The 14,254-nt window shown below is 41.5% G+C and overlaps 1 protein-coding gene across 7 annotated transcripts in view; it reads left to right on the top strand.

The window, feature by feature from the left end:
* Positions 1 to 14,254, top strand: part of SLC28A2 (solute carrier family 28 member 2) — a 57,304-nt gene that overhangs the window by 32,459 nt on the left and 10,591 nt on the right. For 6 of the 7 annotated variants that reach the window (XM_037152145.2, XM_037152165.2, XM_037152196.2 and 3 more), the window contains 5 exons: positions 378 to 546; positions 756 to 953; positions 1,558 to 1,639; positions 2,938 to 3,036; positions 3,242 to 3,353. In XM_037152145.2, the coding sequence (XP_037008040.2) occupies positions 378 to 546; positions 756 to 953; positions 1,558 to 1,639; positions 2,938 to 3,036; positions 3,242 to 3,353 (660 nt within the window). The remainder of the gene's footprint in view (positions 1 to 377; positions 547 to 755; positions 954 to 1,557; positions 1,640 to 2,937; positions 3,037 to 3,241; positions 3,354 to 14,254) is intronic. The other variant, XM_037152161.2, reaches the window with a different exon arrangement.

The raw sequence follows: 14,254 nt of genomic DNA, 5'->3' as shown, positions 1-14,254 counted from the left end.
GAGGTCAGGTGCAGACCCAAGGGTAGTCCTGTGATGGCAGAGGCTTCAAGTCTCTTGGAGAAGGAGTAATCTGATACCATATCCCTTCTTGTCTACCTCTGCCTCTAGCTTTGTTTGCTTCACCCTCCACCTGCCTCTGTCTTCTGCATACCAGTATCCTCTGTCCTTGGTATCAGTGCAATTTCATGGCAATTAAATCTGGTACTGCTTCAGTGTACTTTCTACCAAAAGGGTCACTAAAGAACCCCATCACCTCTCAAGCTGGTCTGGCACCCTCCTCCTGCACTCCTGCATAGAGGGAAAGTGGGATTTCTCTTCTGTGAGGGGCTGAGACTAATCCAGATGCCATATCCTTCTCCTATGCCCAACAACGACAGGAAAGAGAATAATATCCTAGAGGCGGCCAGCAATGGAGCCACAGATGCCATAAGCCTTGCTGCTAATGTAGCAGCCAACCTGATTGCCTTTTTGGCGGTGTTGGCTTTCATCAATGCCACCCTCTCCTGGCTAGGGGAGTTGGTAGACATACAAGGGCTCACTTTTCAGGTAAAGAATTACATTTGTTGGGCTATCCCTGTAGAGTGTGTTTAAGTAGTCCTTGAAATGTGCATGCCCTCCTGACCCACAGTGAGCTAAAAGAGAGAGTGGATAGAAGGGTGGAAGAGGCTGAGTTAAGTCTCCAGAGGAAGTCCTTGTGTCTTGACCTGTGTTATTTGTTCTTTCTTTTCCTGGGGTATCTCTTTTTTTTCACCCAGGTGATTTGCTCCTACATCCTGAGGCCCATGGTTTTCATGATGGGTGTAGAGTGGGCAGATTGTCCAATGGTGGCTGAGATGGTGGGGATCAAGTTCTTCACAAATGAGTTTGTGGCCTACCAGCAACTATCTCAATACAAGAACAAACGTCTCTCTGGAGTGGAAGAGTGGATCGGAGGCAAGAAACAGTGGATTTCTGTAGGTGACAATCCAGAAAAGCATAAATTGTCTGTGGGCAGACAGAAAGTGTTACACCAAAGTTTCTTTCCCACCCATGGATCCCTTTCCAGTGTCCCAGCCTAACCACAAAGCCAGTGTAACACTACACTTGACTCTGGTGCCCCAGCTGCCCTGAGGTCTGTGTGTTATTCCTCTCCTGCACTCTGACCCAACTTCTATATATAAGATACTTGTTGGTGTTTTACAGTTGAGGCAATCAAGAGTGGACACTATTTTTGATGGCCTAAGGTCCCCTTCTTCATTTATAAGTTTAAAATGCTATAAATTGATCTTCTTTTTTCCCTTCCTCTCTCTCTTCCCTCTCAATCATCCTCATTCCTAGGCCTTTTTCTTATTCATGGGCTTCAACAAGAAGAGTGTGGGCAAAGAGGCCCATAGTGCTTTCCATATGCTTATTCCTGTGATAACTCAGAAAATAATGATTTTCTGAGCATTTTCCCATGTGCCTTAGGGTAGTATGGACAAGATTGGAGGTTCCATGTTCTTTGGAACTTCTGTCATGATTATATGACTGCATATATGGAACTGCTTTTGTTTACTTATTTATTTTTGTTTTGTCTAGGTGAGAGCTGAAATCATTACAACATTTTCACTCTGTGGATTTGCCAATCTTAGTTCCATAGGAATCACACTGGGAGGCTTGAGTGAGTTCATTCATTTTTTCAACTATGCTATAAGCCAGCCAGATCCCAGCTTCTGTAGTAGGCAATCCTGGTGCTCCAGTACAAGCTGAGACCAGATAGAAAAGCTGATGTGAAATGGTCCCACTCAGGCACAGTTAATTTGGAGTTCAGGCAACCATGCTACCTGGGTGTGCATGGAGCCTAGACTGGGTTTACCACCTCGATTTCTGTTATTCTTTTTCCTTTTGATTGGAGACCCAAAAGATCTATTTTATTTTTATTTTCCTTTTGAGGAAGATAATATTACTTTTACTTTGCCATTAAATGGGCACAGTACATATGTAAGTAAAGATATTTTGCTTTTTATTCAGTAGTAAAGTTACTTTCTGAAATTAGGCTGCTCACCAGTTGTTTTCACAGAAATTGCACAATGAGCCAAAAGACAAATAAAATAATCAGACACATAAGACAGAAAAATAGTAAGACAGATAGTAAGAGCAAGTGGTGTCGAGTATTGGACTAAAAGCTACAAATCAGCAGGTGTGGGAGAAGTGAGTATCTGAAACAGACACAGATATATTTGATTGCTGAAGATATTGCTGAATTTGGGTGATGATTGGATGAAAAAATATGAGAAAGTGGAGTTGTCCTTGAGGGCAGGGGCAAGAAAAATGACTAGCAGATTTGAAGAGTTTGGAAGATCCAAGTTAGAAATGCAGTATAAGAAATACAGCTCAGTGTGTCCATTTATTGTTACTCATATTCTGTGGTAGAATCATTCAGTTGATTTATTTGGTAGCTGATTGAACAATGTAAAGATGAAACATTTTCCTTTTGGTTTACTTTTTCCCTTCGTTAAATATCTGTCTGTACTGTTCTAGTTCTGGTGCCCTATCAGTGTCTGATTGTGAGATTGCGTTTGGCAGCAGGATGTTTGCATGTGACTAAGGCTTAGGTGAATGTTGCCGTCCTTATCCCTATGGCTCAAAACAGTCCATCTAATTCTGGTCTCAGATCTCATGTGTGCCTGTCTGCAGCAAACCAGAGCTTTGCTTGACCCAGATATCTTAGGAGAGTTCTTGGAACCACTGAGGTCAGGGTCAGACAAACATTCCTTGACCTGGGGAACATCTGAGTTAGTGAACCCTCAGGACTAACATATATGCACTCTTCTCAGGGTATTGCTGACCAGCCTCTGGTCATTAGTGGTTTAAAAAAAAAGCTATTCATCTGCATTTGTTCTTGTGCATTTTTTAGTAGAGGCTCGTGGATTGGCTGATGAGAAAGAGATCAAGTTATTTTGTTTTTGTTATCGGCAGCATCAATGGTACCCCACCGGAAGAGTGACTTGTCCAAGGTTGTAGTCAGTGCCCTCTTTACAGGAGCCTGTGTATCCCTTATCAGTGCCTGTGTGGCAGGTAGGTAACTCAGCTTAGTCTATTGGCATAAATCACATACCTAGATCCTGATAAGATCTCTCTCAGAATATCAATTTAACCATCCATCTCACAGATGCATAGAAAAGGCAATCTACAATGTTCTTAGTTTATACCCAAATTATTAAGAGCCTTCGAGAACATGTATGAATCTTCTTCCCTTAGTATCTCTGTCTCCTTTATCCAGGAATCCTCTATGTTCCCAGAGGAGCTGAAACTGACTGTGTCTCCTTCCTAAACACAAGTTTCACCAATCGCACCTACGAGACCTATGTGTGCTGCAGACAGCTCTTTCAGAGGTGAGTGAGCGTGAGGATCCCAGCCCCCTCCTCTTATATGCCATCCTCCACCCAGGAATCTTCTGGGCATGGGGAGAAATAAGGTCTGAGAGTAATCGTGGGAATGTTGAATAGAGTTTAAGAAGGAAGATGGATATTTGTGGTAGTCTAGATTTATGTTCTTTTCTCTTATCTTAGTATTTATTATCTTTAGTGTAGACCAGTGACAGATTTTACCTGTATTGGTGGGACACTGAGAAGTGGAAGGGCAGAGGAAGAAGAAAGGACATATGATTTCCCCAATAAGAAGTTACTGTATTTATTGTGACTGGAATGTCGTAGGTGAAGACTTGGCAATGCTCCTAAGTGGCTAAAAAATTGTGGGTTTCTTCAAACAGAAATGATGACTAAAGAGGATGAATCTGAATCGATAAAATCATAATGTATTCATATAGTATAAAATGAATCTGTTTACCAATTTCTGGGATATTATACCAGTAGTTTTCTGGTTCCTCATGTAAGAAGCATGAAAGTCACCACTTCATTCTAACAAGTTAAAAACTAAACAATCTGAATAAGCAATAATTTGTAGATTCATATGGGATGTGAGGACCCAGGGCAAACTACTGCCCCCAATATTGGACAGACAGGTGAGTACAGGGAGTCACGATTACTGGAACAGAAACTCGTGAGTGTAAACTGCTGCAGAAACCTGTGCAGGGGTAGGAAAACCTGAAACTGTAATTGCTGGAGGCATAGTGAGGACAAGTCTGAATGTCTAAAAACGCAGGAGTGGGGCAGTCATGGGAGGCACACCACACTTTTGTGAGTTTTACCTCCAGGAGATGAACCAGGTTCAAAGTAGTTCCTTTACCCCTTCCCTTGTGCTTCTGTCTGGGTGGGGGTAAAAAGGGAACCATTTTAAAATACACCAGAATGCATTGAGTTCTGTTTATTTGTTTGTATGTTTTTTGGTGGACCTGTGTTTTTGCTTATTTTAGGTAAGTACCCAGAGTAGAAATGATGCATGCTGAAGTAGATACATGTGTGATGAAACATATGCCATTGGAAAGTTGGTCTGTAGAACAGTAGAACTGTGTGGTCAAATAGATTCACTTTACCAGGTGCTCCATTTGAGTCTAAGTTTTCCATGAGTTCTCTTCTCTTTTTGACTTTAAGTTTTCAATTGCAGAGGGCAGGCAACATTATATTACTTTCATGTGTACAACCCAGTGATTAGATATTATATAACTTACTAAGAGATCATCCTGATAAACCTTATACCCATCTGATACCATACAATATAACATTATTGTCTATATTCCCCATGCTGTATTTTACATCCCTATAACTACCAATTTGTACTTCTTTTTTTAAAAAAAATTTAAACTATATTTTATTGATTATGCCATTACAGTTCTATTCCCCCCTTCGTTCCCCTCCACCCTGCACACCCCTCCCCCACCATTCCCCTCGTTTGTTTATGACCACGTGTCTCAAGTTCTTTAGATTCTATATTTCCCATACTATTCTTGCCCTCCCTCCTATCTATTTTCTACCTACCATCTATGCTACTTATTTTCTGTACTTCTGCCCCTTCTCCTTCTCCCACTCCCCTGTTGCTAACCCTCCATGTGATCTTCATTTCTATGGTTCCGCTCCTGATCTAGCTGTCCTCTTAGTTTGTTTTCGTTTTAGGTGTGGTTCTTAATAACTGTGAGTTTGATGTCCTTTCACTGTTCATCTTTTTTATCTTCTTTTTCTAGGTAAGTCCCTTTAACATTTCATATAATAAGGGCTTGGTGATGATGAACTCCTTGAATTTGATCTTATCTGAGAAGCACTTTATCTGTCCTTCCATTCTAAATGAAAGCTTTGCTGGATAGAGCAATCTTGGTTGTAGGTCTTTGGATTTCATGACTTGGAATACTTCTTTCCAGCTCCTTCTTGCCTGTAAGGTCTCTTTGGAGAAATCCACTGACAGTCTGATGGGAGCTCCTTTGTAGGTGACTGTCCCCTTATCTCTTGCTGCTTCCAGAATTCTCTCCTTCATTTTAATCTTGGCTAATATAATTAGGATGTGCCTTGGTGTGTTCCTTCTTGGGTCCAACTTCTTTGGGACTCTCTGAGCTTCCTGGATTTCCTGGAAGTCTATTGCCTTTGCCAGGTTGGGGAAGTTCTCCTTAATTATTTGTTCAAATAAGTTTTCCACTCGTGGCTGTTCCTCTCCCCCTTCTGGTACCCCTATAATTTGGATGTTGGAACGTTTAAAGATGCCCTGGAGGTTCCTAAGCCTCTCCTCATTTTTTTGAATTCTTGTTTCTTCATCCTTTTCTGTTTGGTCATTTTTTTCCTCCTTCTGGTCCACTCCTTTGATTTGAGTCCCAGTTTCCTTTCCCTTACTATTGGTTTCCTGTGTATTTCCATTCATTTCAGTTAGTTTAGCCTCCATATGTTCCTCTAATTTGTGACTATAATCAACCAGTTCTGTGAGCATCTCGATCACCAGTGTTTTGAACTGTGCATCTGAAAGTTTGGCTATTTCTTGTTCGCTTAGAGTTATGGGCTCTGGGGCTCTGAGTTGTTCTTGAGCCATGTTTTGATCTGTTCCTGCCTGTTACTTACGAGGAGGTGTTCACCAGGGCGGGGCTACCCAGGTCGCTGGTTTGTGATGCTGTATGTGGGGGCGGGGTCAGAGAGGGACAATGGCGGTCCCCTCTGCCACTTTCCGCCACTGGGGACTGCACGGTCTGTCTCACCACTCACTCCTTCACTGGTTTATCTGCGCTCAAATGTGTGACCATGGTCAGTCCACTGCCTTGTGTCCTCAGTGGGTCCGCCCACTACTCCACACCTGGGATTCGCCTACAGCTGCCGGTGTGCCTGGGTTGCATGCCTGGGTCAATCCGGTGGAACTTTCCTGCCCTACCCCGCTCTGCTGCTGGCTCTGCCCCTCTTACTGGTTTGGCTGAAGGGTTCGTTGTTGTCAGACTTCCGCATAGTTCAATTTTCTGTGGTTTGACTGCATTTTTGTTGCTAAAACTTTGTCATTTTTAAACTTGGTTGTGTGAGAAGGTACAGTGCTTCCACCTATGCCTTCATCTTGGCACGGAAGTCTCCCAATTTGTACTTCTTAATCTCTTCACCTTTTTCACCCATAACCCCAATACCCTCCCATATGGCAACTGTCAAAATATTTTCTGTTCCTAAGATTCTGTTTCTCTTCTGCTTGTTTATTTTGTCTTTAGATTCAGTCATTGATAGATATGTATTTATTGCCATTTCATTACTCATATTTTTATCTTTTTTCTTCTTAAAGAAGACCCTTTAACATCTTCTATAATACTTGTTTTGTGGTGATGAACTCCTTTAGTTTTTTTCTTGTCTGTGAAGCTTTTTCTTTTTGGCCTTCAATTCTAAATGATAGCTTTGCTGCATAGAGTAATCTTGATTGTAGGTCCTTACTTTTCATGACTTTGAATATTTCTTACTAATCCCTTCTGGCCTGCAAAATTTCTGTTAAGAAATCAGCTACCATTTATGGGAGCTCCTTGCAAGTAACTAACTGCTTTTCTCTTGCTGCTTTAAAGATTCTCTTTGTCTTGAATCTTTTGCATTTTAATTATGATGTGTCTTTGTGTGGGTGTTTTTTGGTTTCTTCTTGTTTGGGACTCTCTGTGCTTCCTGGAGTTGCATGTGTATTTTCTTCACCAGGTTAGAGAAGTTTTCTGTCAGTATTTTTTCGCATAGGTGTTCAATTCCTGGCTTTCTCACTTCTTCTGGCAACCTCATGATGCAAATGTGGGTACACTTGAAGTTTTCCTAAAGGCTTTTTTATTCTATTATCATTTTTTGGATTCTTTTTTGTTTTTGTTGTTCTAACTGGGTGTTGTCTGTTTCATTGTCTTCCAAACTCTGATTTGATCTTCTGCTTCATCTACTCCACTGTTGATTCCTTATAATGCAGTCTTTATTTTAGTTAATGTATTCTTCATTTCTGGCTGATTATTTTTTATGTTTTCTAGTTCCACTTTATGTTTCCTCTTTGTTGAAATTCTAAGTTTATCTCCTTTTCCTTTAAGTTCACTGAGCATTTTTATAACCAGTGTTTTGAGCTCTGCATTTAATAGATTGCTTGCCTCCATTTTGTTTAGTTTGTTTTTCTAGAGTTTTGTTTTGCTTTTCAATTGGAACGTATTTCTTTGCCTCCTCATTTTGGCAGCCCCCTGTGTTTGTTTCTACATAGTAGGTAGAGCTGCAAGTGTCCTGGGCTTGGTAGAGTGGCTTTATGTAGTAGGTATCCTGTCAGGTCCAGGGGCACAGCATCTCTGTTTACATGAGCTGGGAACTTCAGGTGCAACTCCCCACATTCCTTGTGTGGGCTGTGTATACCTTCATGTTGTAGTTGAGCCTTGACTGCTATTGGCACAACTATGGGAGGCATTTACCACCAGGCTGGCTGGCTGCAAGGACTGGCTGCAACCATTGCAGAGAATCATCTGTTCAGGGCCCACTCCATGGACCACCAGGAGTGGTGGTACTACTTACTTCAGCAGGGCTTTTGTGTCTGCTGAGTTCACCTCTTGAGTGTCTCATTTGTGGAGGTGGTTGGGTGGTACTTTGATGTGGTCTGAAGCTGTTCATGGTTTTGCTGGTTTGGATGACTCTAGGAGGTGTAGGCCAAGGTCAGCTGCTGCCTGTGTTCTGCCTGGGGCCATCCACCATGAACTGCAAAGCAATCTGCAGATGGCTGCTACTTTTACTCCAGAAGATGTCCTGGAGGGGCCAAGCTGTAAACTAAGTCAAGCTGCCACTAGTGCTGTGTCTGGGGTCACTTAGTGAGAGGTATAAGGCATGCTGAAGTTACATGCTTCTTGTTTGAGAGATTTTAGGAAAGTCTGAAGTGTGAACCAAGATAGATCATTTGTAAAAAAGCCACTGGGAGAGCTTGGTTGGGCCTGAAAGTTGGGTAGGGAAGGGTCTCAGGGAATCACCAGGGTGGGGATAACAGTGTGAGCCAGGTTGAGGGAGTCTCACATATGGCACCTGCCTGCAAGTTCTGTGTGTGTGTGTGTGTGTGTGTGTGTGTGTGTGTGTGTGTGTGTGTGTGTGTTTCAGAAAAGGAACAATGGAGTCTGCCAACTCTGCTAGCTTTCTGTCCAGGAGAAAGCCACTCCTTCAGTTCTTACTCTGATGCCAGACAATTCAGTTCCTCCCCCTATGTCTCTGGTGCCTTTTGAGCTGCTGCCCCAGTGCTGTAGCTCAGAGCCAGTGAGTCTGAGTTCCCAGGAACACCTGGGACTCTAGTCGTCCTTAGTCTCACTCAGCCACAATTTTCACTTCCAGATGTTATGGGGCCTACTTTTTCTTGTCCTGGAACTCTGGGCTGGAGGGCCTGGTATGGAGCTGAGACCCCCTTACTCCTCAAAGGAGACCTCCACAGCTGAGATTGTCCTCCCAAATTATATCCACCATACATGGGTATGGACATGGGACCAGCCCTTTCCATATCTCTGCCCCTCCTGCCAGTCTCAATGTGGCTTCTTCTTTATATCCTTAGTTCTAGGACTTTTGTTCAGCTAGATTTCAGGTGGATCTGAAAAATGGTTGTTCTGTAGTTTAGTTGTAATTTTGGTGTGGTTATAGGAAGATGTGAATACCGAGTTTACCTATGCTACAATCTTGATAGGAAGACTGTGTTGTTTTCGTTTTTTTCTTTTAACAAGAACTGCCCTCAGGGGCAACTAGTTAACCATGGTAAAACTGGATAGGGTATTTTCAGAGCCTAACTGACCCAGGAGAAGGGAAATGCTCAACTTCAGCCCACTCTAGCCATTCTGTCCCACTTAGCGGGGAGGAAAAACTTGAGAAAGATTTACGAAGTTCACAGTCCTCACTAAAGGATTGAGACCTAGTCACAGCACTATAGCATACTTCCCCTCCTCCCACATCTTATTACCACATCACATTACTAAAAGCCTATTTACAACAGTTTCTTTTATGTGTACAACATGTTTGGCTATCAAAAAGAAATGCCAAGGTAAACTAAAAGGCAAAATACATCATCTGAAAAGACAGCACAAGTATTAGAACTACACATGGTAAGGATGTTGGAATTATGTTGGGAATTTTAAACAACTATGATTAATATGCTAAGGGCTCTAATGGGTAAAGTAGACAGCATGTAAGAACAGAGGGGCAATATAAGCAGAGATATAGGAATCCTAAGAAAGAACCAAGGAGAAATTTTACAGATCAAAAAGCACTGTAACAGAAACGAAGAATGCATATTAGTAGACTGGACTGAAGAAGCCAGCAGGAAAAAAAGAGCATATATCATTAAGCTAAAAGAAGTAATTATAGGATACACAGAAAGAAAGAATTGAGGAACTAGAATGTTTACTTCTGCCAAAGCAAAAGATGTGTGTAGTAGGGATATGTGGTAAACAAAAAGAGTTCTTAGAGATGAGGCTAAAATATCTTAAAAGGCCTTGGGCTAAATGCTAAGTAATTTAGATTTTAACTTACAGAATTCTGAACACTGGCATAATATATTTTTTTAAACATCATTCTTAAACAGCCTTTAATTGTCTGGGAGACCAATAAACACATTGGTGTAATAATCTAAGTGAGAAATGGTGACAGCTGATACTAAGTGTTTATGAGGATGGAGATGCACTAGACCAAGGAGAATTAATAGGATTTGTCATTGCTAGATAGGAGGGAAGAATGGAGTAAAAAAAGGAAAGGAGCCTCAAGTACTCTCTCCTTTCTGGCTTGGGCAAGTGTGTCTAACGGGGGCCATTATTTCACTGAGAGAGGATTAGTTTCAAGAATTGGAATAAAAGGGAAAGATTATGGCTTAGTTTAATTCTGTTGGATATGTTGACTTGGAGGTGCCTGTGGATCCTCCATGTGAAGCTATTCACAAGCTGGGTGGGGTCTGAGGTTCAGGAGAGAAATCAAAGCTGGGGATATATTTGGGAGCTAAGTTAGTGATCTATCTGTTCACCATATAGGTAGATGTTTGGGTGCTAGTTGTATAACAGGTTTCTATGCCAAGTTAACAGATATTACCCTCTTTATTTGGACATTTACATCAGAGTAGGCAACCAATATCTTTTTTTAAAAAATAATCCTTTTAATATACTATTAAAGGTGAGTTAGAAACTGGATAGACTGGCATAATTTTGATTCCTATGTTCTTGTGGCAGTTCAATGGATTTCATTATGTAAGCATAATTAAAGTAAATGAATAAAGTGAAAATAGCTAATTTTTGTTTAACGATGAGTTGTCTTCACATCACTGAAATTCACTGAAAAATTAATAGAATACTCTTTCCTGCTCACTTTTGCTTTCAAAGCTGCAACTGACTCTTTGTCTATAGTTACTTACTGAATGTCAATAGCATTTAGAATCTGAAAGAGATCATGTTTTTTTTTTTCCAATTTATTTATACTAAATAAGGCTTGGGTGACTCCAGACTGAGATAGCAACATAGGAGGCTCCAGAATTTCCCTTCTCCCAGCTGCACCAAATGTACAGCTGCGTAGCAATCCTCTCTGAGAGAACCAGAAACTAGCTGAGTGACTCCAACACATTGGGTAACTGAGAAAATACCCACACTGAATTGGGTAGAAAAGGCTAAGGCAAAATCTTACCCATAAACCCCAGCCCTGGCACAGCACCCTGCAATTGAGGGAAATCCCAGAGGAGTGAAGGGTTTGATTGCACATATAGGACACATACTTTTTTTTTTTAATTTATTTATTTTTTTGAATTGATTATGCTGTTACAGTTGTTCTATTCCCCCCTTCATTCCCCTCCACCCTGCCCCCCCAACCCCACCATTACCCCCCTTTAGTTTATGTCCATGTGTCTCAAGTCCTTTAGGTTCTATATTTCCCATACTATTCTCGCCCCCCCATCTATTTTCTATCTACTGTCTATGCTACTTGTTTTCTGTACCTTCTCCCCCCATCTCCTCCTCCCACTCCCCTGTTGCTAACCCTCCTTGAGATCTTCATTTCTATGCTTCCACTCCTGCTCTAGCTGTCCTTTTAGTTTGCTTTCGTTTTAGGTGTGGTTGTTAATAACTGTGAGCTTGTTGTCCTTTCACTGTTCATGTTTCTTTAACTTCTTTTTCTTAGATAAGTCCCTTTAACATTTCATATAATAAGGGCTTGATGATGATAAACTCCTTGAATTTGGTCTTATCTGAGAAGCACCTTATCTGTCCTTCCGTTCTAAATGAAAGTTTTGCTGGGTAGAGCAATCTTGGTTGTAGGTCTTTAGATTTCATGACTTGGAATATTTCTTTCCAGCCCCTTCTTGCCTGTAAGGTCTCTTTTGAGAAATCTGCTGACAGCCTGATGGGGACTCCTTTGTAGGTGATTGTCCCCTTAGCTCTTGCTGCTTCCAGGATTCTTTCCTTCATTTTAATTTTGGCTAATGTAATTATGATATGCCTTGGTGTGTTTCTTCTTGAGTCCAACTTTTTTGGTACTCTCTGGGCTTCTTGGATTTCTTGGAAGTCTATTTCCTTTGCCAGATTGGGGAAATTTTCTTTTATTATTTGTTCAAATAGTTTTTCCACTGGTGGTTGTGTCTTTCCCCCTTCTGGTACCCCTATAATTCGGATATTGGAGCGTTTAAAGATGTCCTGGAGGTTCCTAAGCTTCTCCTCATTTTTCTGAATTCTTATTTCTTCATTCCTTTCTGTTTGTTCATTTTTTTCTTCCTTCTGGTCCACTTCATTGATTTGAGTCCCAGTTTCCTTTTCATCTCTATGGGTTTCCTGTGGAATTCCATTCATTTCCCTTAATTTAGCCTTCATATGTTTCTCTAATTTGTGGCTATAATCCACCAGATCTGTGAGGAAGGTGATGACCAGTGTTTTAAACTGTGCGTCTGAGAGTTTTGCTATTTCTTCGTCATTTAGATTTATCTCTGGGGCTTTGAGTTCTGCCTGCGACATTTTTGGTCTGTTCTGGCCCTTTAAGTGGGAAAAGCGGCGCCTTGGAGTCCCAAGTCGCTGGTTTGTGATGCTGTATGTGGGGGCGTGGTCAGAGCGGGGAAATGGCGCGCCGCCGCTGCTGCCGCCGCCGCCGCCGCGCCACGCCGGTCCAACCGCTCACTCCCTCACTCTCGCGCAACCAGGCAACCACAGTCAACTCGCTGCCACCGCCTCCCCACTGTGTCCTCTGTAGTCGCTCACCCGGTGGGCTGCTCGGTCGCTCACTAGGTCCAATCCTGGGTTTGGAACCCTCGCGACTGGATTCGCGCGTCTGGATTCCGGGCCCGGGTTGATCGAGCCCTCCTTTGTAAGTCCTCACCCGACGCTGGTTTCGCCCCTTACCGGTCGGGCTGAAGAATTTGTTGTTAGCGGACTTCCGAAAAGTTCAGTTTTCCGTGTTCTGGTTGTGTTTTCTGATGCTAATATTTAGTTGTCCCTAAACTTGGTTGTGTGAGGAGGCACGGCATATCCAGCTAAACCTCCATCTTGGCGGAAGTCCGGACACAAACTTTTTAAAAAAATTATATTTTACTGTTTATGTTATTCCAGTTATCCAAATTTTCACCTCTTACACACCCTCCACCTACACTCCCCCCTTAGGCAATCCCCACAATGTTATCCATGTCCATGGGTCATACATATTTGTTTTGGCTACTCTATTCCCTATGCTGTCCTTTACACCCCCATGACTATTCTGTAACTACCAATTTGTACTTCGGATTCCCTTCACCATTTTTGTCCATTCCTCTGACCCCCCTCCCATCTAGCAACCATCAAAATGTTCTCCATGTCTTTAATTCTGTTTCTCTTCTGCTTGTTCATTTACTTTGTTCTTTAGATTCAATTGTTAATTGATATGTATTTATTACCATTTCATTATTCATATTTTTTAATATTTTTATTCTTAAAGGAGATGCTTTAACATTTCATATGATATTGATTTGGTGGTGATAAACTCCTTTACCTTCTTCTCTGGGAAGCTCTTAATCTGTCCTTTGATTCTAAATAATAGCTTTGCTGGGCAAAGTACCCTTGGTTGTAGGTCCTTGCTTTTCATCGCATTGAATATTTCTTGCCAATTACTTCTAGTCTGCAAAATTTCTTATGATAAATTAGTTGACAGTTTTATGGGAGCCCTCTTGTAGGTAACTAACTGCTTTTCTCTTGCTGCTTTTAAGATTTTCTCTGTCTTCAACCTTTGGCATTTTAATTATGATGTGTCTTGGTGTGGGCCTCTTTGGGTTCATCCTATTTGGGACTCTGTGCTTTCTGGATTTGTATGTATATTTCCTTCACCTCTAAGGAAGTTTTCTATCATTAAAAATAATGATATAGGTGTTCAATTCCTTGATCTCTCTCTACTCCTTCCAGCACCCCCATGATGAAAATGTTGGTGCACTTGAAGTTGTCCCAGAGGATCCTTACACTATCCTCATTTTGGAGGGATTTTTTTTCTTCTTGCAGTTCTGATTTTTTTTAACCTTTTTATATTCCAAATTGCTGACTTGATTCTTGGCTTTATCCAGTCTACTGTTGTTTCCCTGTAAATTGTTCTTTATCTTATTTAGTGTATCGTTTTTATGCTATGAAGTTCCTCACTAAGTTCATTGAGCATCCTTATAATCTGTGTTTTGAACTCTGCATCTAGTAGATTGCTTATCTCCATTTTTGTTTAGTTCTTTTTCTGGAGTTTTGTTCTACTTTTTCATTTGGGCTACGTTTCTTTGTCTCCTCATTTTCGTGGCCTCCTTGTGTTTGTTTTTATGTATTTGGTAGAGCTGCTACATCTTCCAGGCTTGGTAGAGTGGCCTAATATAGTACATGTCCTGTAGGTCTATTGGTATAGCCTCCTCTATTACGCAAGCTGAATACTTAGGGTGCCCCCACTGAAGGGCTGTGTATACC

This window comes from Artibeus jamaicensis, unplaced genomic scaffold (assembly GCF_021234435.1).
Source record: "Artibeus jamaicensis isolate MK-2021 breed Jamaican fruit bat unplaced genomic scaffold, CSHL_Jam_final contig_548, whole genome shotgun sequence".
Lineage (NCBI taxonomy): Eukaryota > Metazoa > Chordata > Mammalia > Chiroptera > Phyllostomidae > Artibeus > Artibeus jamaicensis.
The sequence above is the reverse complement of the archived record's forward strand: the minus strand, read 5'-3'. Positions and strand labels throughout refer to the sequence as shown.